General features: G+C 40.3%; 1 protein-coding gene across 1 annotated transcript in view; it reads right to left on the reverse strand.

The window, feature by feature from the left end:
• Positions 1 to 9,617: 9,617 nt before the first annotated feature.
• The window catches only part of BAG5 (BAG cochaperone 5), a 35,181-nt gene continuing 16,957 nt past the window's right edge, over positions 9,618 to 27,841 (reverse strand). The window contains exon 2 of the mRNA XM_089657242.1: positions 9,618 to 20,727. Coding sequence (XP_089513368.1) covers positions 19,338 to 20,696 — 1,359 coding nt within the window. The 5' untranslated portion in view covers positions 20,697 to 20,727 and the 3' untranslated portion in view covers positions 9,618 to 19,337. The remainder of the gene's footprint in view (positions 20,728 to 27,841) is intronic.

Raw genomic sequence — 27,841 nt, forward strand, 5'->3', positions numbered from 1 at the left:
AGTTCATGCGTGTGGTGTAAAGGCAGGCATCCCAATACTTTTGTCAATATAGTGTGTATTGTAAATATATATATTTACACACACTGTATATATGAAACTAACCTGTAAATCCTACAAAAGTAAGAAATCTGTATCAAAATTGAAAGCTTTCTTTGTTTGCTGTGTTGTGATTCCTACTGAGTAGATACTGTATTCTTCATACAGCTATAACTCTTTAGGCAGTGTTGGAACAATGGATACCAGATGTTTAATGTCTTAATTGGGCAAGCTGAGGAAAATTGAACACTTGAATGTTACAAACTGAGAATTGGATCTGAAAAGGCAAAGGCACGGAATTAAATATATTAAAGCAGAACTAAACTGTATTTGAAACCGAAACACGATTTATTACATTTTTAACATTCAGAGCACACTCCCCCATCCATCCATGACTCCATGATTTATTTTGTTAAGAAAGCACTTTGAAAAACACCCGCTAGGATTTCTTGCTGTGGCCATCTTTAGTAACGGCTGATGATTCATGTGCTTAGCTAAGAATGCCCCTCTCCTCCTCCAGATGAAAGAAAAAAAAGTCCATGAAGACTCCTGGGATGTATGACATCATTTGGGCCTAGGCCAGGAAGCAGGCAGCAACTGCAAAAATGTACAAAAAAAGTGTTTAAAACTAGTAAATATAATATACCTACAGTTGTGTTCAAAATACTAGCAGTCAGACATCACTAACCTGATCAATCACTGTTTTTGGTAGAAATTATATTTCTACATGGCAAATAATTTACTAGCAGGTGTAGTAGAGTAATAGAAATCCAACAGACCCAACAGTCATGACATGCATGCTGCTGATTCTGTGTAATTGAATCACTAATTGAAAGGGGCATGTTCAAAATAATAGCAATGTGGAGTTCTATTAGTGAGGTCATTCATTCTTTGAAAAACAGGAGGCATTTATTGCCCTTATTTAAGGAAGGAAGGCAGCAAATGTTGTACATGCTGGTTACAGTGCATTTCTCTCTGAAATTCTGAAGAAAATGGGTCGCTTCAGATATTGTTCAGAAGAAAAGCATACCTTGATTTAAAAGTTGATTGGAGAGGGGGAAACATATAAAAAAAAGTACAGAAAATGATAGGCCGCTCAGCTAAAATGATCACAAATGCTTTAAAATGGCAACCAAAACCTGAAAGACGTGGAAGAAAGCGAAAAACTACCATTCAAATGGATAGAATAGCCAAAATGGCAAGGACTCAGCCAACAATCAGCTCCAGGAAGATCAAAGAAGGTGTAAAGTTCCCTGTGAGTACTGTTACAATTAGAAGACGCCTATGTGAAGCCAAGCTATCTGCAAGAAGCCCCCGCAAAGTCCCACTGTTGAAAAAAAGACGTGCTGAAGAGGTTACAATTTGCCAAAGAGCACATTGACTGGCCTAAAGAGAAATGGCGCAACATTTTGTGGACTGATGAAAGTAAGATTGTTCTTTTTGGGTCTAGTGGCCGGAGACAGTTTGTCAGACGACCCCCAAACACTGAATTCAAGCCACAGTACACTGTGAAGACAGTGAAGAATGGTTGCCCAAGCATCATGATATGGAGATGTTTCTCATACTACGTTGTTGGGCCTATTTATCGCATACCAGGGATCATGGATCAGTTTGAATACTTGAAGAGGTCATGCTGCCTTATGCTGAAGAGGAAATGCCCTTGAAATGGGTGTTCCAACAAGACAACGACCCCAAACACACCAGTAAACGTGCAACATCTTGGTTCCAGACCAACAAGATTGACGTTATGGAGTGGCCAGCAAAATCCCCGGATCTTAATCCAATAGAAAACTTGTGAGGTGACATCAGAAATGCAGTTTCTGAGGCAAAACCAAGAAATAGAGAAGAACTGTGGAATGTAGTCCAATCATCCTGGGCTGGAATACCTGTTCACAGGTGCCAGAAGTTGGGTGACTCCATGCAACACAGATGTACAGCAGGTCTCAGAAACAGTGCTTATACAACTAAATATTCATTAAGTCATTCAAAGGAAAGGAAAATCTTCAAACATTTTTCAGTTTATATAGTGAATGTTTGAGTTTGTAAAGAAGAATACAAACGCTGCTATTTTTTGAACAGTCTAATATTCACTTTTCTTCAATTTTGTTAGAGGAACAACACAAATTTGATCTATTTTTCTTCATGTTTTGATTTGGAATAGAATGTGTAGTGTTCCCAATGCATTTGTGTGTATGGAAATAAAATCTATTAGAAGGATTTTGAGCTTTATTCACTTTTTTCAACACACTGCTATTATTTTGAACACAACTGTATCTATTTACTAATGCTAGTAGCATAAGGATTACAAAGTTTATGTTGATTGAGAGAGTTTAGTTCTGCATTAAGGTGACAGTCCTCTCCATTCAGGGCCTAGTTTACAAGGTGAAGAACGATGTAGTAAACCATAGCTCCTAGATTGTAAGCTCGAAAGAGCAGGGCCCTCGATCCCCTCATGTTTTGCATTGTATTGGTATTGTTCTGGTATTGTTCTGTCACATGTTCTGTCCCCCTTTGTAATGTACAGCGCTGAGCAAACTATTGGCGCTTTATAAATACTGTATAATAATAATAGCTAAACAAAGTTTCTTTTACCCATCTGGCAGAAAACTGGGATATTTTTGCTAATGCTACGATACTGATCTTTGGTTGTACTTTACTGAAACTATCCAGAAACGAGGTGATTTCTTTTTTTGACTTGTAACACTGAGGGCTAGTACACACTAGATGCAGTTCAGTGTGCTTTTTTTCAGCATAAAAAATGCATATAGTGTTTTCCATGTATTCCAATGGCCCTAGTTCACACCAGTGCAGTCATTTCCAGTCAGTTTACGATGCAGAAAAAAAAAAAAAAAGTAGAACATGCTGCATTTGTTCTGCATAGAACCATACTGGAACATTGAAAACTGCACCAGAACTGCATGTGGTGTGGTGTGAACTGTAAGCAAAAACGTATCCGGAATGTATTTTTTTTAATCCGGAGTGCGTTTTTGTAGTGTGAACTGGCCCTAATGGCAGGAATACACGGTAAGAAAATCAACCAATCGGTCATCTGACGAGCGATCAGCGTTCATTCGTTGGTCGAAATCGTGGCCCACATTAACCAATTGAAAAAAATCGTTCACCGAGCAATATTTAGTGTTGACGTCTTTTGTACAAGTGGAAGTGATGCGGTGTGTGTGTGACCTTGTAGCCACGCCCTTCCGGCCAGAACGAGCGTTCAACGTCCTGCCGCCCAGAACGAACAATTGGACATAGATCCTTGGAATTAATTGGATTTATGGTTCCTTGGACATAATTGGAATAAATTGGATTTATGGATCCTTGGACATAATTGGAATAAATTGGATTTATGGATCCTTGGACATAATTGGAATAAATTGGATTTATGGATCCTTGGACATAATTGGAATAAATTGGATTTATGGATCCTTGGACATAATTGGAATAAATTGGATTTATGGATCCTTGGACATAAACATCCGAGTCATCTTCTGTTTCTGCTCATGCATGATAGCGCTTGATAGATTTTTTTCGGACAACCGTCATACCACCGCATAGAAAATAGGTCGACAAAATTTTTCACTGTTGTTCAACCAGATTTTTTTGTTCACAATATTGTTATCGGTTATAAAATCTTGTTCATCAATGAAGAGAAAATCGGTCGATCACTTGATCAACAAAATATTTTTACACAATTTTCTTACCGTGTATTCCTGATTTAGTGACAGCTCCTGTATTCTGAAGATGGCTTCCATTTAATGGTTATAGAGTTCAGGATCAAGAGTTCATTGTACATTTGTGTTCAAATTAATAGCAGTGTGTTTAAAAAAAAAGTGAATAAAGCTCAAAATCATTATAATAGACTTTATTTCCACACACGCAAATACATTGGGGGAACGCTGCACCGTCTATTCCAAATCAAAAAATGAAGAAAAATGTTTCAAATTTGTTAGTACTTTACAGAAAGTGAAAAAAAGGAATATTAGGCTGTTCAAAAAAAAAAAATAGCAGTGTCTGCATTTTTATTTACAAACTCAAACATTTACTGTATAAACTGAAAGATGCTCGAAGATTTTGCTTTCCTGTTAACCACTGAACTAATATTTAGGTGTATAAGCACTGTTTCTGAGAACTGTTTCACATCTTTGTTGCATGGAGTCAACCAACTTCTGGCACCTGTGAACAGGTATTCCAGCCCAGGATGATTGCACTACATTCCACAATTCCTCTGCATGTCTTGGTTTTACCTCAGATACAGCATTTTTTATGTCACCCCACAAGTTTTCTATTGGATTAAGGTTCAGGGATCGGGCTGGCCACTCTCTAACATTATTCTTATTAGTCTGCTCGCTTACTGATGTGTTTGAGGTTGTTGTCTTGTTGGAACACCCATTTCAAGGGCATTTCCTCTTCAGCATAAGGCAACATGACCTCTTCAAGTATTTTGATGTATTCCACCTGATCCATGTTCCCTGGTATGCTATAAATAGGCCCAACACCGTAGTATGGGAAACATCCCCATATCATGATGCTTGCACCACCATGCTTCACAGTCTTCTCAGTGTACTGTGGCTTAAATTCAGTGTTTGGGGGTAGTCTGACAAGCTGTCTGCACCCCCTAGATACAAAAAGAACAATCTTGCTTTCATCAGTCCACAAAATGTTGCACCATTTCTCTTTAGGCCAGTCAATCTGTTATTTTAGCAAATTGTAACCTCTTCAGCACATCCTTTTTTCAACAGTGGGACTTTGCGGGGGCTTCTTGCAGATAGCTTGGCTTCACATAGGCATCTTCTAATTGTTAAACTACTCACAGGTACCCTTAGACCTTCTTTGATCACCCTGGCGCTAATCATTGGCCGAGTCTTTGCCATTTTAGCTGTTCTTCAATCCATTCGAATGGTAGTTTTTCATTTTCTTCCACGGCTTTCTGGTTTTAGTTACCATTTTAAAGCAATTGAGATCATTTTAGCAGAGCAGCCCATCAGTTTCTTTTTTAGGTTTTTCCCTCTCCAATCAACTTTTTTAATCAAAGTACGCTGTTCTTCTGAACAATGTCTGGAACGACCCATTTTTACTCAGATCTTCAGAGAGAAATGCACTATTCCCAGTATGTACATTTGCTGCCTTCCTTCTTAACCACTTGCCAACTGAGCTATAGCCGAATGATGGCTACAGAGCGGTTGTCCAGTTCTGGGAGGGCGTCATATGCCATCCTCCCAGAACACGCCCCCAGTGGCATGAGGAACATACTGCCAATAACCAGCAATTGTCAGAAAACAGATCAGCGCAGATCATCAGGGCACGGAGGATCAGTGCCCAGCAGTGCCACCCATCAGTACCCATCATTGCTGCATATCAGTGCTACCTATCAGTGCAGCCTTATCAATGCACATCAGTGAAGGAGAAAAATTACCTGTTTGCAAAATTTTATAATAGAAACAAAGAAAAACTTTTTTTTTTAATTGTTTGCTCTTTGTTTATAACCCAAAAAATAAAACACCCATTGGCGATTAAATACCACCAAACAAAAGGTCTATTTGTATGAAAAAAGTTAAAATTTCATATGGGTACAATGTTGCATGACCGGACAACTGTCATTCAAAGTGCGATAGCGCTGAAAGCTGAAAATTGGCCTGGGCAGGAAGCAGGTATAAGTGCCCAATAGGCAAGTGGTTAAATAAGGGCCACCTCTTTGACACCTATTTTTTCACAGACAGAATGACCTCGCTACGAGAACTCCGCACTGCTATTATTTTGAATACACACCTTTTAATTACACAGAATCAGTTTTCTATTACTCTACTACACCTGCTAGTAAATGATTTGCCATGTAGAAATATAATTTATACCATAAACAGTGATTGATCAGGTTAGTGATGTTGGACTGATATTATTCTGAACACAACTGTGTCTATTAGATTGTAAACTCTCAGGAGTAGGGCCCTCCTAACCCTCTTGTATTGAAATTTAACTGTATCGTTTCCCTTTATAATGTAAAGCACTGTACAAACTGTTGGTGTTATATAAATACTGTATAATAGTAATAAAGTGTTTGGCTAACTATATTTTAATCTATGCCGGTTCAAATTGGGCCATATTTGCACCCTGTGATTTCTGTAGTGTCTGGTGGGTTCGGTGGCTCCCAAGACCTGAAAATTAACCCTTAAAGAGTAACTCCACTTTAGTGGGGAAAAAATAATAATATAGAGTATACGATAACTACACTGTACTTGAATGTTATACTATACTGTAATTGAATGTTATTAAAAATTCTTTCCTTTTCAATCTGCAGTGCTGTAATTTTCTGTAAAATGCTATGCAATATGGTTACCTGGAGGCATTCTGTACACAGAGGGTGTAAGAACACCCCCTAGAAATGTCATTTCCTGCTTGTGTGATTGGCTCACTGATTTTCCCAGAAATCTGTACCTAAGACACAAAATCAGATTTTTGGCATCCTCTGCAACAAAAATGACATTTTTGGTAAGATACTCCCAGAGGGAAATCACACCTAAAGGGATGCAGACCTTGCAGCATCCCTCATTAGAACCCTGCAGGTGAAGCAGCTGATTGATAATTATAAAGACACTCCCATACAGATTCACTTTGCACATGGACACAGACGGAAAAAAAACCCAGCAATTTCTCCAGAATGACAAAAGGTAGGAATCTGCAACAAAGTTTGTTAAAATCCTTTCAATGTACATAGATCACCCAGAAGGGAAAGGTTTTTTTCTCAACAAAAGTAGAGTTACTCTTTAACCTACACCAGAAAAGGTTTACTTGCCACGTAAAGTAGAACTTTAATCATAAAATGAATCCTGCCAGATGACTTCAGGCTGGCCCCTTTGCAGGTATAATTATGTAAAACACTGAAAATAAGAACCTATACTGTTTAAAACCCAGTAATGCATGCTCACCCTGCTCTGTACATGCTCAGTTGCTCTCCATTTTTAGGCACTATGCCGAATTTGTAGAGGCCAATCTGCTGCCAGCTTCAAGATTTATTATTGCTCAGGACTCTAGGCCTCAGCAAAATGTCAGCCTGTGGTAAGAAGAAACAGAAAAAATGTTGGAGGCAATTTACAGCACACACACTCATTTTGGTAGCATCATTATTAATGTGGAATGTACTGTATGTTCCTTGCTAAAGAACATTATTTTGTATCAAGTTATGGGTAAAGTTCCACCTTTAAAGAGGTTCACTTTAGTGCCAGCCCCACGTGCTCACCTTTCCTTGCACCCTTGCCTCTCTCTGAACAAGGGAGAATTAGTCCTCTGTAAGCTCCAGGTCAAGGTTTGGAGCTTACATAGGGCTGACTCCTCTGCTCACACCCCATGTGAAAGTGTTGAGTGCCTAAGTACTGATATGTTAATGCACCACACTAATGTAAAGGAGACCTAACTATATGTGTATCAGCCTTATAAAAAAAATAAATAAAACTGTGCTATTTTTGTTTTTCTTCATTCTGTAAACCAGGGGTATGCAATCTTTGAGTGGTGGAGATATCTCAGAACAACTTGAAAGAGATCACATATCGTCAAGGAAAAAAAAAAAAAAAAAAAAAGTAGCAAGGGCCCCAAAAAAGGAAGGATGGCAGGAAGAAAACTTGGAAAAAAATAACACAACTGTCACTTTAAAAATATAAACTTAGCTTCTGGGAAAAACTTGGTATTCACTTTTTTCATGTCTGAAGAATAATAGTACAACCCAAATCTGATGCAGGAGTCCATCATGAAGGCAGGACACTTGGTACTGCAGGCTGGCTTGCTTGACTGGTTTCAGGCCTGGCTGTCTGGTCTGAGTTCCAGCCAGTTGAAATAGTATGTAGGGCAGTGTCCAGAGGTCAGTAGTATGTAGGGCAGTGTCCAGAGGTCAGTAGTATGTAGGGCAGTGTATAGAGGTCAGTAGTATGTAGGGCAGTGTATAGAGGTCAGTAGTATGTAGGCCAGTGTATAGAGGTCAGTAGTATGTAGGCCAGTGTATAGAGGTCAGTAGTATGTAGGCCAGTGTATAGAGGTCAGTAGTATGTAGGCCAGTGTATAGAGGTCAGTAGTATGTAGGCCAGTGTATAGAGGTCAGTAGTATGTAGGCCAGTGTCCAGCAGTCAATAGTATGTAGGGCAGTGTCCAGAAGTCAGTAGTATGTAGGGCAGTGTATAGAGGTCAGTAGTATGTAGGGCAGTGTGCAGCAGTCAGTAGTATGTAGGGCAGTGTCCAGTGGTCAATAGTATGTAGGGCAGTGTACAGAGTTCAGTAGTATGTAGGGCAGTGTCCAGCAGTAAATAGTATGTAGGGCAGTGTCCAGAGGTCAGTAGTATGTAGGGCAGTGTATAGAGGTCAGTAGTATGTAGGGCAGTGTATAGAGGTCAGTAGTATGTAGGGCAGTGTATAGAGGTCAGTAGTATGTAGGGCAGTGTATAGAGGTCAGTAGTATGTAGGGCAGTGTATAGAGGTCAGTAGTATGTAGGGCAGTGTATAGAGGTCAGTAGTATGTAGGCCAGTGTATAGAGGTCAGTAGTATGTAGGCCAGTGTCCAGCAGTCAATAGTATGTAGGGCAGTGTCCAGAAGTCAGTAGTATGTAGGGCAGTGTCCAGAGGTCAGTAGTATGTAGGCCAGTGTCCAGCAGTAAATAGTATGTAGGGCAGTGTCCAGAGGTCAGTAGTATTTTGGGCAGTGTCCAGAGGTCAGTAGTATTTTGGGCAGTGTACAGAGGTCAGTAGTATTTTGGGCAGTGTACAGAGGTCAGTAGTATGTAGGGCAGTGTCAGGCAGTAAATAGTATGTAGGGCAGTGTCCAGAGGTCAGTAGTATGTAGGCTGGTGTATAGAGGTTGGTAGTAATTGTATGTAGGGCAGTGTCCAGAGATCAGTAGCATGTAGGGAAGGGTACAAAGGTCAGCAGTTTGTAGGACAATGTACAGGACTCAAGAGCTTGTAAGTCAGAGTACAAGGGTCAGTAGCCTGTAAGGCAGGGTACAAATGTCAGCAGTTTGTAGGGCAGTATACAGAAGTCAGGAATTTGTAGTCAGAATACAGGGTCAGCAGTCCACTGTACGAGGGGGTTGAAAGGGCAGTGTACAGAGGGCAGCAGTTTGTAAGGCAGACTGTGATTTTTACCACACGCACAACATTGTAGGGCAGTGGCAGTGATACATTGCTACCTGTTCTGGTGTGCTGATCCCCACAAGCCTTCCTCTCTCATCAAACCCAAGTGATGTCCCATAAAATAACCTGGGATGGATGGGAGAGGCAGGCTAGTGGATTTGGAGCAGCACATGTAGCTATGCCGCTTCCCTGTGCAGTTCTGTATATGGGGAAGAAGCATTTAAGAGGGAGGGTTGGCAAGGTGGGGACATACCAGTCACCTGCCCACAATTGATGAATAGATCACAACTGGAGGGTTACTGACTCACTATTTAAACCTTTAGATTTATATTTCTGTCTTCTATGCGCCCTGTAAAAAAGGATCACTGTTTACAAAAAAAAGTTAAATATCATGGTTAAAAAAAGTCCCTACCCTTTCATGTGCCAAGTCGAAAGCAGGCAATATTTTATTATATACACACAAGAAATACATTTCCAGTCCAGTAAAACATTTTATTTAGTAATCCATGCCAGTGTCCAAGTAAACAAAGTTGGTTTGACATTCTTCAGTAATACAATTCATCCTACTGGACAGTGCATCAAAATGAACATTAATTAAAGCAAAGCTTTGAGAACAGCACAAATCAATCATTTCATTCAAGTTGCAAGTAGCAGTTTCGGAACTTTTTTTTTCCAAAAAAAAAAGAAAAAGGAAATACTCTATAGTACATCTACAAAAGTATCAAATGGTCTGTTTGCATGAAATGTTAGGACAGCTGTAGGATTCCGCTCATAAAAAATGACAACGGTATTACTGCATTAATGAAATAAGCCACCCACACCTTAATGCAGAAAGCCATATACAAGTACTGGTTTTTAGTAAGCCAAAAAGCAAGAGGACGTTCATTTCTGCATGGTGTTTCACTTGAACCACGTTTGCATGATCCCACACTGCCCTCATGATAGGCTGCAGGATCGAATTCAAAGCAGCTTGTTCAATAACACAAGATCCCCTGGTCTCCCGCCTAATTATTTAAAGGGAATGTATTTGTATCTCAACACAAAACCCCTTTGGGATATAAAAAAAAAAAAGGCATTTAAGAAGCATCAGAATTGCCTCATGAACGTTTGGCAGCTGCTGGTCTACTGGACTTTGAAAAGCGCTCTGTGGTGGATCGTTGTTTAGAGGGTAGTAGACACTGCACCCCATATGAAAGGGGCCTTAAAGTGCAACTGAATTTTCAGATTTAAAGCAGAACGAACGTTCTTTATTCAAACACTCTGAAAATGAAAAATTATGCATGCATGTACTTACAAAACTGTGTCATGTGCCTATTCAAAACTGCTGTGGAGGCATAGCAGCAGGGCCTGAATTTTCTATGACCTCTTGGATTGAACTCTGCAGGCTGCGCAGTCCAGAGGTTGTAGGCTTTAAACTTGTCTAAGAATGTTTTGCTACAGTAGATGCCTAACTGCACAAAATAGCCCCTAGACTGTTGGCCAACTGCAATTGGGATTCGGAAGCCACAGTTTTTATATCCACGGTATTTCGAGACTTTTGATACTGTCCATTAGTTCAGGGGAGCAAGGTAGGCAGATGAATGGGAGATCTTTTAAAAAGAGCATGGCATGAGCAAACTTACAGGACATGTTAGCTTTGGGGAACGGTGCCTTGGTTTACATTCACTGAACTTTGTGTGCTTCCCCAGTAAAGAGAGTACAGTGTGGTCAGCAAAACCTAGGTATAGCCATGTGAACTGGCCAATAAGAGATTCCCATTAAATAAAAAAAATGACCTATCATAATCAGTATAAACATACACGGGCTATGTGCTGGTTAAGATGACTTTGAGCTTTCTGTATCAATGGCAGTTTGGTGGGTGGTTCCAGTGACCGGACCATTGAGGAATTTCATAGCATTACATAATACTACTGCTAATGCATTTTGAATCGCATACAATAAATGACAATTCTAACAGTGAATGTAGTGGTTTTCTACTTTCTAAGGTAGTATGGACCTGGGGCATAGGAACAGAGGGATAGTCACTGGAATGCAGAGATTCAAGATTCTGCACCAAAAACTGAACTATTATTGGGTTGACTAATTTTTTAAGATATTTAAGAATTAAATGTCAATTATCGTCCCCACTATTTTAAAAGTGTGGAACCAGCATTAATTAAATAAAAATAAATATGAATCAGGTAAAATAGGCAACAGAGCAAATAAAGTGCTTTACTTGTGGCAACTATGTTGTTTACAAGGTAAATTTGAGATGACTTTAATTGCTGTCAAATATACACCGGTAATGACGATCGGTATACATTGTGGTAGAACTCAATGATGTCAAATGACTTTATTTTGTGACCTATTTGACTATAGATTTTAGCGGTCAGCGTTTTCAGTGTTTGTGAAGCAACTCTGCTGCTTAAAGTAAACATGTCATTGGAAAATTATTGGGGGGAGGCAGCCAGTACTGACCTCCTTCTAAAAATTCTAGTTGCCTGGCTGTCTCTGGCTTTAGTTGTTCCTGAGTCATTGACATAAAAATTCTGAGAATAGTAAGTCCTTATCTTGCCTTAATGAAGAAAGTACTGAGCAAGAGGGTCAGTCGGACAGACAAGCAACTGGCATTTTCATAAGCCGAGGTCAGCCAATAGCAGCTTGCACATTTCATGAGCTTTTTTTCCCCCCTTCAGATTTTGCATTCTCCAGTTTTAAAAAATCAACCCGATTTACTAAAACTGGAGAACGCAAAACCTGGTGCAGCTGTGCAAGTAGCCAATCAACTTCTGACTTCAGCTTGTCCAATTAAGCTTTGACAAAAAAACTGGAAGCTGATTGGCTACCGTGCAGAATTGCATTCTCCAGTTTTCATAAATTAACCCCACACTCTCCACATGGCATCCATTTTTTTTATCACTGTGCAACCACAGAACACATTAAATAGAAGTCTCAAATTCCAAACTGTGCCATTCTTGGGTCCCGTTGGTTTGTGAATAGTGGGGTGGAGTTCTCACATAGGAAGTAAATAAATGATACAATGCAGTGTGTACTTGAAAAGGCCTCCTTGTCACATATTAAAAGACAATGGAACACCACATAGGTACCTGCATGTATAGGAAATGTACACTTTTACTGCTTTAGCAGAACTATATTTTCATTTATAAGGGCCCTATTGTAAGACTTACCTAAGCGCAGATTTTTAAGCAGCAGGTTTTTTTTTGTCAAATACAAACATTGCAAACCCAGACAGGTTTGCTTTAAAAGGTTGCTACATTCCAGCTGATATTAAAATCATGAGAGGAATCATCCACTGGCTTCTTGTTTCAATCAGGCACACCATGGGTCAGATATCTTTGATATATCCACCTCTTGGTTCCAATGCAGTCATTAATTACAATCAGATGGTTCTCATCTGAGGAATTCCTAGGAACGTAAACGAAACAGGAATCCTGGAAAGAAAATATGACCTCCTAGTAATGACCAAAGAAAAGAGGGGGGGGGCGGGGGTATTTAAACAAAGCCCCCCGAGACACACAAGTCGATGGGTGTCAACATATGTTTTAGATGGAATAACTTATCTTTTTATAGTAAACATATGGTAAGGATATTTATATACAATAGTTACATATCTTAAAGGTCGTAAAAAGAAGCTCTCACTTACCTCTGCAGCTCCAGGCACTGTGGAGAAATTGATCCTCAAAATTCACAAGAGAAGCTGTAAAGTTGTTCAAGTTGTCTGAGTTGAGCTGCTAAAAGTTAAAGTGCTATGGCTGTGGACTTTGAGGAAGCGTTACTCCACAGTGCCTGCAGGTACAGACATCAGTAAGGGCTTGTTTTAAAGCTTGTTAATTGCTTCATAAGACTATGCAAATATGTAAAATGTCCATAGCGTAACCACAGTTCTATTATAGAATTGAGCTCATAGAACAGGCAACACTACAAAGAAAAATAATACGATTTATAGTACCATAAAACAGCATAGTAATGATATGTTCAGGCATTGTGGACTAGTGAGCAGAATTAGGTTCCACACTTTATAATGAGATATTTTACAAGTAATGTTCAGACAAATGTTAGAGATCCTGTCTCTCTACTGTAGTCCAGACCAAGGGACAGAAAGGAGACAGAAACAAAGAACAGAAAAATCGTCAAAGCACTTTTCTAACACATTCTCTATCTCCCTTGTGAATGAAACTAGATATCAAAGACATGTTATGGAAATGAACAGCACAGCATTCTCCCTCATTTCATAGGGGTTTTGGCCAGGCACAAGGACAGAAAAGACAGTTTGCATACAGTACTCCTGCTGTTGACATTTTTATACTTCAAGTAACATATAAAGCATTAGAAGTATTATGATCTTATGATGGAAATGTAAGGCTTTTGATTACAGAGATACTGAAGGTCTTTCAAGCTGGGGAAGAGTGGTCAAGCTGTGGAGCTTTACCATTTGAAAAATGCCAAGCCCCAATATGCCCAACCAGTAGGCCAATGGAAAGGCACATTAGGACCAGTAGTTCCTCATAAGCTGAAGCTTCAAAGGGTGCCCACACCTGACCTTGGTTGCCTCAAAGACACCTTGGTAGAAGGGGTTTCCTAGCCCTACTCTGCTAACAGTGCCATGTTTCCTAACAAACATTTTAAGTCAGGTCACCACTCCACCCTCACAGAAGCAAGCAGATGGACACAGAGCAGAGCAGAGTTCAGTGCAGGCTGAAAATCTGAGTAGTAACTGCCAAAAGCCCAGTGTATGCTGAAGCTCCAAGTGGTGACTAACAAAAACAGGAAAAGTAGGCAAAATAGAACACACCCGCAGTAGATTGCAAAGGGTTACGGACACTCATGTTTTTTACTTGTTGGAATCCATTTATTTATTTATAACACCGCCACATCACCTGTCACTGGGCATTTTCAATGCTAAAGCCATTCACACTTGTGGTTTGGCTTCCATGAAGACGATGCCTGCTGCTACCACATTGCTGCTGTGTATTCTTAAGATACTCCGAATGTGGTCCTGGAAAGCGTTTTAAAGTAAATGTGGCCATAGGAAAGAGGCTGGCTTGACTTCACAATGGCTACGGCATGGAGTAAGGTTGGTTACTCCAGGAAACAGATCTTGAACACTAAAGAAGTAAGTGATTCAACAGAGGATTGTGCATTGGAAACTGAATATCAGTTTTGGATGAACTAAACCTCTGAGGAAACTTTAATTTAAACGGAAATTCACGAAGCTGCTGTTTATACGTCATGGAATACCTACTGACGTGTGTAGTGTTGTGAACTTGATAACATACACTCTGGTAACTTCCTTTTTTAAAGCGGTTTGTGCTGATTTTATTTTTTGGCTGAAAGCAAATGTCTTCGGTTTACTACTGGCCTTGCTCCACAAGTTGTACCATTTTTATTCCTGAATTAATTTATTAGGAAAACTGCCTGATAATGGTGCATTTCCTGCTGAAGAGACTGGTCATTCCAGGTAGCCATCGGTGTGCTGGGTGACTGGTCTGCTCAACACCCCACTAGTTCTACATAAGTGCATCGTAGTGATTCAGGGTACCCTATAGGCTCCTTCTTATGGAAGCCAAATGTCAGGAATCCAAGAGATGAAATCACCCAGACTTCTCTCTCAATAGGAGAAAGGCAAGTACAAAGGGAAGGGAGGTGTGGTCCAGAGGAATGCCCATTTTAAACACAAAAATTACGCTAATCTGGGTTTCTGAACTTCCCAAATGTTTATTCTATGGAGTAAGGACAGCCTTTTTAAGCGAAGAGAATCTATAGATCATTTTAGTAATCTGGTATTTAATGTTTCTGTATGCATATTCTATGTATTACTAATCAAGATTTAGAAGGAAGAAAATGTATTTACTCAACTACTCCTCCAGTCACATCCATGCTTTAATGTAAAGCAGTCACTGTGCTAAAAAGAATAATGTGCCATTTAATGAACAAAGGCCAAATGCAAAAAATGAAGATGCTGCATCTCAGAAAGCAACCAATCAAAACTTTGCTAAGTATAGTGAATGCTAATCAAAATAGGCTTTGTGATTGCATTAACCACTTGCCCTCCTGAGGATTTACTCCCCTTCCTGACCAGGCCATGTTTTGCAATACAGCGCTGCGTTACTTTAACTGACAATTGCGCAGTCATGCAACGCTGCACCCAAATGAAATTTACATCCTTTTTTTCCCCATGAGCTTTCTTTTGGTGGTATTTGGTTGACTGTGTGTTTTTTATGTTTTGCGCTATAAAAAAAAACTGACAATTTTGAGGAAAAAAAAAAAAAAATTACTTTTTGCTATTAAACATGTCCAGCAAAATTTAAAAAAAAAATCAAATTTTGTGATAAATTTAGGCCAAAATATATTCTGCTACTTGTCTTTGCTAAAAAAAAATCCCAATAGATGTAAATTAATTGGTTTACGTGAAAGTTATAGCGTTTACAAATGGCGGTTTATATACTGGAATTTTTTTTTTTTATACTAGTAATGGTGGCGATCAGCGTCCTATAGCAGGACTGCAGTAAGCACTCTGACACTGAGGAGAATAAACCTGGTGTCACTGACATCCCCAGTGACACCAATACAGTGATCAGTGCTTAAAAAAAAAAAAAAAAAAAAAAAAAAAGCACTGGGCAGGAAGGGATTAACATGAGGGGCGATCAAAGGGTTAACTGTGTGCTGGGAGTGTTTTACTAGGGGGCGATGTGTTGGTGCTTCACTGTAAGCACACTGCTCTGGATGGCTGTACTGTGCACAGCCATCCAGAGCAGTGTGCCCGAGCCAGCAGGGAGGATGACTATTAGCAAACAAAGCAGCCCTCCTTCCTGTCGGAGATCCTCGGTAATCACTGGACGCTGGCGGGTAATCACCAGCCGGGACCCTGTGATTGACAGCCGTGGCTACGAATGGTGGCACGGGTAGGGCACGCGCCCCCTACCAGGAAATACAAAATCACGTATATATACACGTAATTTTGCACACACCTGCCGCCCTGTAACAGTATATTTGCTATAGGGCGGTCTGGAAGCGGTTAAAGCACTTCTGCACTTTTTGTAAAAGGCATGCAGACACAAAAATTAAGCCTTTTGTTCTAGGCATTTGACAACACGTCAAATGCCTAGAACACGACTTAAAATGACAACACGACTTAAAGTGTTACTAAACTCTCAATTTTTTAATTAAAATAACAAACATGTCATACTCACTTTCTCTGTGCAATGGTATTGCACAGAGCGCCCCCAATCCTCTTCTCAGGTCCCCAACCGGAAATCTTGGCTCCTCCTCTTCTTCGTGTGTCCCCCATAGCAAATGGATGCTATGGAAGCACACAGTATCTGCGCGCTCCTGACCTGTGTATCTATGGAAATGTGATCTATAGACACACACAGTGGGACTTTGCCCAACCCACTTCCTCTTCACTGCATTTGATTGACAGCAGCAAGAACCAATGGCTCCTGCTGCTGTTCCAGTGCTGTGTGAAGAGGAAGAGAGGGGAGAAGAGATGCAGCCGTGTACAGCGCTGGATCAATTCCTTTGTAGATTGTAAGCTCTAACGAGCAGGGCCCTCTGATTCCTCCTGTATTCAGTTGTATTGGAACTGTACTGTTTGCCCGCACATTGTAAACTGTTGGCGCTATATAAATCCTATATAATAATAAAAATATTCTCCCCTCTCTTCCCCTTTACACAAGGAAGGAGGAGGACAGAGAAACTGAAAAGGATTTTTACACTATTATAAGGACTGCATTAAGGTAAAAAATATTTTTAGGTTTAGTATCACTTTAAGGGTTGTCCCTGGCAATACAAAGAGTCAGGAAGAGGAGCATAAAAGAAAACATTCTACCATATATCCTGTGGTTTCTCAAACAGTCTCAGATTAATATAGGGGGCAAATAGGGAGGATTCCCAAAAAATTAATTACCAGGAATTGTAATTCTAGTTTTTTCAGGTCACTCTTTGAAATGGTTGTATAGATGCGCAAATGTAACATGCAGTCCGCTGCATTCAGCTTGTGTTTGAGACGCTTCTAAATTCCTTTACGGGAGCATGTGACCTGCAGCTGACCTAGTTTTGACTTGTATTTGATCTCTTTCTAAGCTGCATCGCACTGCTTTTGTATTTCCAATAACTTGGGAAGAGCAGTTCTGGAGCAAATGTGAACACAGGCCCTTACTGAAGCACTGATATAGCACTGGAGACATGGCAGGGAAAAAAATTCCTTGGAGGCATCTAAATGAGACTAGAAACTACTAGACACATTGCTTTTTTGTTTAGAATATAATTTGACTTCAGTTGCTATAATATTTTTTTCCAATAATCAGGCTTGCAGCTTTTCTTCTTTCCAAAAACTAAAGTCCCTCGCTTTGCACATTTTATCTACCCCCCCCCCCCTTCCCCAGTTACAGCAAGGGAAAAGATCACTTAAAATACAGTTCACGAAAAAGGGGTAATTTGAGTTTGAATGAGATTGCATATTTTTACTCAACAAAAGTTAAATATTCCAATTAAAGCAATTATCTTACGTTGCTTAATATTGTTAAGTCATACGAGGCTAGTTCTGATTGGTAGCTATAGGTTACTGAACTGTAAACATCATCACTGCCCTTGTATTTCCTAAATAAAGCTGGATATGTTTTTTAAAGGGATTTTACCCTTTCGGCATAAAAAAGGAAACTTTTCCCTCCCTATGCCCATGGTCTATATCGAGTTTCTCCATGAGTAAACTACCCCATTTGTGTTACACTTGGGACTTTATATTATGCCATACTGAAAAGACCTGCCCTGACAGGTTGCCCCAGCAGTTTTACGTGGAAAACTATAGCTGGTAAGAGCCTACATAATGTAAACTATGGTTGATTGCTCAGTGTTACAGATCACTAGGAATGGGAATGAATGAAAAGAAAATGTTCTGCCTTTAGCAACCAGTTGTTATTTTTCCAGGGTATATGAAAGCGAACCTTTCACAGAGAAAGTCTTCCTCCAGAATGCCCTGAAGCCCCTAAACCCAGGATTCTGTACAATCTCTACTCCCCCCCCCCCCCCATGGCCCAACTTTAATCAACTGGCTGTAAAGTCTGTATTTGCCAACAATGTTCCCAGTTCTGGACCTTCTGTGTTATTGTAGAAGCGAAAACTTTGCAGGAACCTATAGGCTGCTTTTAGATTCTTCCATCATTTCAATAACTTTAATAGTGACAAAATGTGCTTTAAAGAAATCCAGTACTGAGACAAAATCTCAGTCTTCCTGGTAGGCTCTGGTTGCAGCACTTTGAGACAATGACCAAGATAAAAATGTGAATTTGAAAAGTCAACGGGAAGTCAAAACGTCCGATATGCATACTTGCTCAATGTAATTCAAAAATGAAACCACTGCCATAAGCATAACAGCAAAAATTGCCACAGTATTAGTAATTTCAGAAGGAGATGTAAGCAATGGCAGACCCCATACCCCCTCACTAGAGGTTTTCTTTAAAGCCATTCTGTCGCTAAAATATAAAAGTTAGTTAATACTCACCTCTCCCACTGCCTGTGCCACCAGTTTCTGCTATAGTGAAAAGAAACCGGCAGCTGTAAAATATGAACAATCTGACACTTTTGGGAATGTTCATTTCCGGGCCCTGCTCTGTGGTTTCTTCCACTTATCCGTCACTACAGGACATAGCAGTGACGTAGGGGCCTGCAAAAATGAACCACGTACCACTGCAGGGAACTGAGAAATTGACACCCCTGTAAATGCTGGACTTTGACGATTTATCAGCCAGCAGTTGCTCTTTACTACAACAGGGATTAGTGGCACAGGCAGCAGGAAAGGTAAGTACTAAATGTCTTATATGCAGGAAAAACTATATTTTCCACATCTATTTTAGGAGTTGAGTCTCTTTAAGAAAACACATTTCTAGCAACATGGACTTTTTTTTAGTTGGTATAAGTCAGGCTCTAAGTAATCATTTCAGTTCCAACCTCTTGATACATCAATAAGATGACCTATAATGTCACACGATGTAACATTTTTCATATGGCATTATTACTTCTGACTCTTAACATAGGAATGTAAACACAAAGAAAATCTGAGGAAGAAAATTAAAAAAACATATTTCGTACATCCTGTGTACAAATGATAAACTTAAAGCTTGATGAAACTTAGGAACGACCACAATCCACTCCCATACAATCATGAATCTTGTGCGATTTTAGTTAAAGAGAAATCTAATACTCCCATTCGTCGGTTTTCATGTCCAGATAGCTAAGGATATTATTGGCAAACTTAACAGCCTGTTTTCTTGCCTCTTTTGAGCGGTCGTCTCCTTGGGAATCAATAGCATCTAGAGTAAGGAGTTGATTGGTGAGAAGTTCTTCCAGTCGAATGTAATTTTTATCTGCTCGGTTGCCATCAAAAGAGAGGACTTCTTTCTGAAGATCCGAGAGACTCCCAAGAACCATCCAAACAGTGGTATGAGATGGATGTTCCGGGTTGGCCTGATTACAGGGACTGTGTCTCCTTTCAATAGCTTCCTTGAGGTCGACATAGCTGATAACAGTCTGGATCTCCACCACTGCTCTCCTTCTTGCTTCACGTATACAAGGATTTTTTTCCACGCTTATTTCATCCAGCTGGGCAATGAGACCCTGAAGCTCAGACTTAGTTCCCACATGAATGTCAGACATATTGTGCCCTCTCTCTAAAACACAGGCTTTTATTTCTGTGGATCTTTTACGTATGAACTCAATTTTAACAATGGACTGATTTTTGGCCAGGTCATAAGCACTAGTAAAACAAGCTTCCTCCTCGAGATCCAGATATTTCAACAAGTTGTTTATTTCCTCCACTACCTCTTTTCTATAGTTCCTTACTTCCACATGGCCAGAAACATCTAACGCATCCAGGTCTGCAATGAGTCCAGAGAGAACACAAGATAAATGTCTGTAGGTTTCACATTCATTTACACCAGCTAAAAGTGCAATGAGGCTGCCTCGTGCCTTGTTTACCTCAAGAAGAACAGAGTTAATTTTAGAGATGGATGGATGTGCATCTGTAGAGAGAGGAAGTGCCAAGACCTGCTGTTTTAAACAGTTATCTAAGATCTCTTGAATTGCAAGAACTTTAGTAAGGGTGCGATATCGGGCTTTTCTTAGGGAGGCTTTGCCTTCTGTTTTGACCTGTGTAAGTCTCATTAAGATATTCTGAATACCTTCTTCAAATTCTTCTGTGATACATCTTCTCCCTCCATACATAGGGGCTATTTGCTGGGCTACAAGACATTGTGCCTCCTTAAATATCTTCTCAATCTCCAATCGGCAGGGGTGGTTTGCATTCTGTTCCAATTCCTTGAGAAGCCTCTCAACTTCTTCTATGGCTCTTTTACGGGCCTGTAAAATATTGCCCTTCCCTTCTGTATCAATAGACTCAATTTCAAAGAGCTGCTTGGTTAGGGCTTTTTCCAGTTTTTTATACTCTGGGTCACTCTGTAACCCACTGAAGGTAGCCACGCTTTGCTCAAGGTCTTTGACTTTCCGTTGGATCTCTTGAAGCGCTGTGATCGAAGCATGTTGGTTGCCCATATCCATTCTCAGAAAGATTTTCCTGTTATAATCAAAACTGTAAAGTAATAGAAAAATGTTAGAAACATATTTTGCTTTACACAGAAAAGGTACCAGAGCAAGCAAAAGCCCATTTATAATATAGACAGTAAAATTCGCCTCCCCCTTCCCTCTATAGCAGGGGTCTCCAAACTTTCTAAACAAAGGGATGATTTACTGTTGTTCAGAATTTAGGAGGGACAGAACTGTGGCCAGTAGGAGTAAAAAGTGTCCTAGCATCAGTAGAAGTAAACAATGTTCCATTTTTAGTATTAGGGGGAGGAACAGTGCCCCATCGTTGGTGTCAGTGGAAGGAGGAGTGCCCCATCACTGGTGTCAGTGGAAGGAGGAGTGCCCCATCACTGGTGTCAGTGGAAGGAGGAGTGTCCCATCACTGGTGTCAGTGGAAGGAGGAGTGTCCCATCACTGGCGTCAGTGGAAGGAGGTGTGCCCTGCCCATCACTGGTCTCAGTAGAAGGAAGAGTACCCCATGATTGGTGGCAGTGGAAGGAATAGTACCCCATCACAGGTGTCAGTGCAGGACCTATTGCCCTGTTGTTGGTGTCTGTTGAAGGAATGGTGTCCCACAGTTTGGAGACCACTGCTCTGTACATTTAATGACATGACAGGACCTATTACAGCCAAATGCATGTAATCACAGAGAGTCAGTCTGGCATCATGTGGCACAAAGACCAATATTCTAGTACGCCACGTTAACAAAATTATCATCAAGCTATAGAAGCACTCTCATAAAAGCGGAACTCTGCCCTCTCAAAGCCCCATTCTGATTTTTTTTTTTTTCTTTAAGAAACAAAGAACAAAAAACCCTACACATACCCTACTTCTTGCAACTTTTAGGCCAGTTCAGTGATGTCAACGGTTCTTCCTCATAGCAGCCATGGGCAGTCCTTAATCTTGGACTGAGCAGTACTAACATAATGACATGTGAACTTCTCAGTCCAGGAGTACTGTGAGCCAAGGCTGTGTGGTGATGAACCAAGGATATGTGTATGACCGGATGGGCTCACAGGAAGTGGGCTGAATGATGGTGGCCATCATTTAACTTGCAAGTGTCTGGAACCACAGGTCAGAAGAAGAGACAAGGACAGTGCTTGAGTGGGCAAGTAGTTCATGATCACTTTTTTTTTCTCTTTTTAGGGCAGGCTATCAAAAAAATCTTCAGCAAGCTTAGCTCTTCAAAAGAGTGAAGATCTGGGGAACAGGCAGTGGGACAGATAAGTACCATTTGTTCCTTTGCAGGGGAGTACTTAATAAACAATGGTTTGATCTAGTGCAGGTTGCTTTAAAACCACTGATTCAACATGACAGTCAAGCAACTCTCATTTTCAAAGCAAGAGGTCATGAATGGCAGCCTACATACGGGCTTCCTTTAAATTCAATAAATACATTTAATAAAGAAGTGATGGTATCCAATTATGTCAGCCTTTGCTTAACGTCTAAGCGATTCATCAAAAATCTGGAAGGCTATAAAATGTTCAATAATTATCCTTACATTACAGACCTTAAATGTATCCTCCTACTTAGAAGAGGAGGAAATCTAAAGGGCACAATTGAGCTAACTAAAAATAGCAGTTGCAGCTTTGCCAGCAACACTGTGATAATGCAGAGAAAGCATATGCTCCGATGAATCTGTTTGCAGTGATGTGCTTTTAATCCACAGGATGTGAATACTGTACTATATCATGGAAAAAAGACTGGACTGGTATAAATGGGAGGCAGCTGTTTCTAAGACAAGTTACGGCAGGAAGGTGTGCTGCTCTGCAGTGGCTGCAATGCATCAAGTCAGTGAATACAATTCTGAAGGACAATTCTGGCTGGGCAAAAAGTGGACTCAGCATTTCTGCATCACATCTAAAGTGAAACACCAGGGAAATGGCTAAATATTCAGATAGTTTATGAATCCGATTAACGGACGAAGGATTTGTAATTATGTGCAGTAAAGTCTTGTGATTCCCACATTTTCAAAGCAAGTAAAATGATTTCCTATTTCAGATTTGCAGCTTCCAGTCATTTGATTTTATCATGCCAATGATTGTCCATTGATCAGGCAAGTTACAAAGATATGCTGCTCAAATAGGATGTCACTTACTTGTCAGAAATATTAAAGTACAAGTGAACCTATTCACTAAAATATAATTTAAGTGTTAAAGTGTTATTGTAATTTTCAAATCTGCAGTTATTGAAATAATACCTGTTGATCCTGCCATGGAGGCCCTTGTTCAGGAACTTCCTGTTATAAGGTGACAACACTTTGGGGTTGCCAAGGATGAGATGCCCGACCCGGAGTTATCACAGCGTATGGCCTCATACACATTCATAAAGTATTCAGAGCCCCTTTGCTTTTTTTAAATGTTTCTTATGTTGCACCCTGATATAGTTGTTTAACCATTTGCCCTCCGGAAGATTTATCCCTCTTCCTGACCAGGCCATTTTTTTTGCGATACGGCATTGTGTTACTTTATCTGACAATTGCACGCTCATGCAATGCTGTACAAAAATGAAATTTATGTCATTTTCTTCCCATAAACAGAGCTTTCTTTTGATGGATCACCTCTGCGGTTTTTATTTTTTGCGCTATAAACAAAAAAAGACTGAAATATATATATATATATATATATATATATATATATATATATATATATATATATATATATATATATATATATATATATATATATTATTTATTTTTTTAACTTTTTTTTTTACTTTTTCCTATAAAACATGTCCAATAAAAAAATAAAATCACACTGAGTGTATATTAAATTGGTTTACGTGAAAGTTATAGCATCTACAAATAGTATATATACTGGAATTTTTATTTATTTTATACTAGTAATGGTGGCGATCAGCGACTTATAGCGATGGTAACTAACTGCCACTGACATCTACAGTGATCAGGGCTAATAAAAAGCACTGACACTGTACTAATGACACTGGGCAGGAAGGGGATACCATCTGGGGCGATCAAAGGGTTAAGTGTGCGTGTGTGTTTTACTGTGAAGTGTGTGCTGTTTATCTAGGGAGACCTGCTGATGCAAAGAGATAGAAAGCAGCACTCCATACTGACATGATAGAGATCTGTGTTGTTTATATACAGATCTCTCCCCTCTCAGCTTCCCCAATGATCACCGAGTCCAGACAGGGAATAGCTGGCCAGGACCCGGTAATTGACACCCTAAGGAACCAATTATAGTGCAACCCCCTACCCAGAAATGTGAAATCATGTATATTTACGTGATTTTGCACAGCGCAGCTGCCCTGTAGCAGTACATCTGCTATGGGGTGGTTATCAAGTGGTTAAACTAATTTTTTTTCTCATTAATCTACAGTCAGTACCCATGACAAAGTGAAAACAGAATTTTAGAAATGTCTATGAATTTATTAAAAACAAAAAACTGAAATATCACGTTGACATAAGTAGTAATACCCTTTGCAACAACACTTGAAATTTAGCTCAGGTGCCTCCCATTTCTCTTGATCATTGTTGAGATGTTTCTGCACCATGACTGGAGTCCATCTGTGGTAAATTAAATTGATTGAACATAACTTGGAAAGGCACACACCTCTCTATAAAAGGCCCCACAGCTGGCAATGCATATTATATCAGAGCAAAAGCCATGAGGTCAACTGCCCACAGAGCTCAGAGACAGGATTATTGTAAGGCACAGATCTGGGGAAGGCAACAAAAAAAATTCTGCTGCACCGAGGGTTCCCAAGAGCACAGTGGTCTCCATAATTCTCAAATAGAACAAGATTGGCACCACTTAGTAAGAGAGGTGACTGAGAACCTGATGGTCTCTCTGACTAAGCTCCAGAGATCCTATGTTGAGATGGGACAAAGTTCCTGAAGGACAACCATCACTGTACCCTTCCACCGATCTGGGCTCTATGGCAGAGTGGCTAGACGGAAGATTCTCCTCATTGTAAAACACATGAAAGCTCACTTGGCGTTTGCAAAAAGCACCTGAAGGACTGTCAGACTGTGAGAAACAAGATTCTCTGGTCTGATGAAACAAAGATTAAACTGTTTTGCCTCAATTTTAAACATATGTCTGGAGAACACCAGGCACCTGTCATCACCTGCCCAATACCATCCCAACAGTGAAACATGGTGGTGGCAGCAATTATGCTGTTGGGGTGTTTTCCAGCAGAAGGGACTAGGAGACAGTTCTTGGTTGAGGAAAATCTAAATTTGGGCCATGTACCCTCAATGAAAACCTGGTCCACAGCACTCAGGACCTCAGACTGGGCCAAAGGTTCATTTTACAACAAAACAATGATCCTAAGCACACAGCCAAGACAACACATAGGAGTGGATTATGGACAATTCTGTAAATGTCCTAGAGTGGCCCAGCCAGAGAACTAACTTGAACCCTATTGAACATCTCTGGAGAGACCCTGCAGCAGGGTTAAAGGTTAAAAAAAAACTACATGTCCCGGGCGTTACAAATGGAACATCCCTGACTATACTATTGCCTCCTTTGTATAGTGTCCCCAAAAATACAGAGTTAGCAGCATCAGCCACGTTCGCTGCCAGCACTAGCGTTTAGCCCCTCTGCTGTTTTTCACAGAAGATTTGTATCAGTTGATTGTGGGCCAAAGCAATTTATAAGCACAACAATACATGGCCACCCACCCAAATTCACCTCTTGCTGGACAATTTGCATGGAACCCTATCACAGCTTCCAAATTTAAAACTTATTGGGCCTAACCCTCAACATGGACATTACAAAAAAGAATGAATTGCAGTCATATTGGTCCACAGACCTGATTCATCATATGCCCATGGACCAGCAACGTACTGGTATGTCGCTGGACTTTGAGCGGTTATACGGAGATGATGTCTGCAGCTACAGGCATCATCCTGGTATTGTTTTTTTCAGCTGGCGGTCAGCTTTCATGTAACAACAATTCTAGCCGCTAAATTAGCCACTGGATAGCTTTTACAAAAAGCATGAAGGGACTCCCCCACCCCTCTTGCTGCCTTCCAAGGTTTTCTTGGGCTCTCCTGTCCCACTGGGGAACCCAAAAATGCAGCTGGCAGTTCTGCTGGCTGACAATATAGCTGATCAGAGTCAGGAATGCCTCCAATCATCTCTATGGTCTAAGAGACTGGAAGCTATCAGAATTTCATCATTTCTATTTCGCCAAATATAAACAGCGCCATTTTAAAATTGGGAAAACATCTGATCACCCTGATCTCGGTGTGATCAGATGCTTTAAGGGCTGGTGAGAGATCTAGAGTCTAATAAACCCCAGATTTCTCAGAAAAGAGTACCTGTCACTGCCTATTGCTATCACAGGGGATATATACATTCCCTGTGATAACAATAAAAGGGATAAAAAAAAAATTAAAGGGACAGTGTAAAAATAATAAAAACCGCAAAATAAATGAAAAAATAAAAATTTAACCCCCACTCCTATCCCCGTGCTTGCGTACAAAGGCAAACGCAAGCGGCGGTCCCATGGTGGTATGTAAACAGAGATTGCACGATGCATGTGAGGTATCACTGCGAACATCAGATCGGGGGCAGCAATTCTAGCATTAGACCTCCTGTGCAAATCTAAAGTGGTGACCTGTAAATGCTTTTGGAGATTATAAATGTATGTAATTTGTCGCTGTTGCACAGGCATGAGTAATTTTAAAGCATGTCATGTTTGGTATCCATTTACTTGACATAACATCATCTTTTATATTGTATCAAACAGTTGGGCAATATATTGTTTTTGTGCATTGAAATGATAAAAAGTGTATTTTTTCAAAACAATTTGCATTTGAAAAATCACTGTGCAAATACTATGTAACATAAAAATTGCAACTCCCACCATTTTATTCTTTAGGGCCTCTGCTTTAAAAAAATACATAATGTTTGGGGGTTCAAATTAATTTTCTAGCAAAAAAACTGTTTTTTCAAGTAAACAAAAAGTGTCAGAAAAGGCTTGGTCTTTGAGTACTTAGAAAAGTGGGTAATATCTGGCATAAGCTTCTAATGTTGGCCCTGAAATGCCAGGATAGCAGAAACACCAAAGCCCCCAAAATTTACTAAAGGAGTTAAGTAAACATGAATTTGCATTTCACATGATTGCATAACTGAAGTGATTATTCCCACAATTTATTGGTAAATCAGCCATACATGTCTGAGTGATTATTTATTTGTGACTTCAACTGGGCTTTAATTCCTCCCGTTGCCTTAGAGCTTTAAAGTGAACTTCTCCTATTTGCTTGGTTAGAGGCTTAGTTCAGTTCTAGAAAAATGTAAAGGCAACCCAAGAGACTAGTACAGCAGGGACCAAGGAGTGGGTTCAGGGTAGAGGATGTCCGGTGTCAGTTCACCACTACATTTTTTTCTGATAAGGAGAGGATTGTTCCTGTTGTCCCTGCAGAAACAACTGACAGGATAACACTGTTCCTCCATATATACAGTATGGTGAGTTTTGCTACCCAGGGACAGGAAGTTTGAAGCTGACGGACAAAAATAAACGTGAATCACCAGGTGAAAATAAGGGAAAAACTAAAAAGAATGCAGCCACCACATGATTGGTAATATACCACTCCTTTGGTTTGGATTACCTTTAAAAGCCCCTTTCACACAGGCCGGATCTGGTTTTGCTCGACAGGTCTGTGTCTGCTTCTCCACTATGGGCAGTTGGATGTAAATGGAACGGCTTTCTGTTTACATCCAAATGCCCTCTGATCTGATCCAGCCAGACAGAGGGGAATGGATCTCCTTCCACTTGTTTTTGCCGTATCGGAGGTAGCTGGGTGTACACAGATACAAGTTTGTTTACATTTAACTACCCACAGAGGAGAATGGAGGGTCCGGTCGGGTCCGTCTGACATACAGGCTGACCCGACCAGGTCACTCATGTGAAAGTGTGGACCTTCACTCAATAAATAACTTTCCACCATCCCAATACCCCCCCCCCATCACAGCATAAGACCTCATTTAGACGGGTGGTGACGCCCATAGTCCATGAAAGAGCTCCTGGTCTATACAGCTGCACGTGTGCAGTTGGCCCATTCATGTCTACTGGGGTGTAGCAACTATATGGACACAGCTACTTATCCCAATTTGTCAGCCGTTCAGGTACAGGTGAGCAGCTCTGAACAC

Source organism: Staurois parvus, unplaced genomic scaffold (assembly GCF_062004578.1).
Source record: "Staurois parvus isolate SC_StPar_1 unplaced genomic scaffold, SC_StPar_1.0 ptg000978l, whole genome shotgun sequence".
Lineage (NCBI taxonomy): Eukaryota > Metazoa > Chordata > Amphibia > Anura > Ranidae > Staurois > Staurois parvus.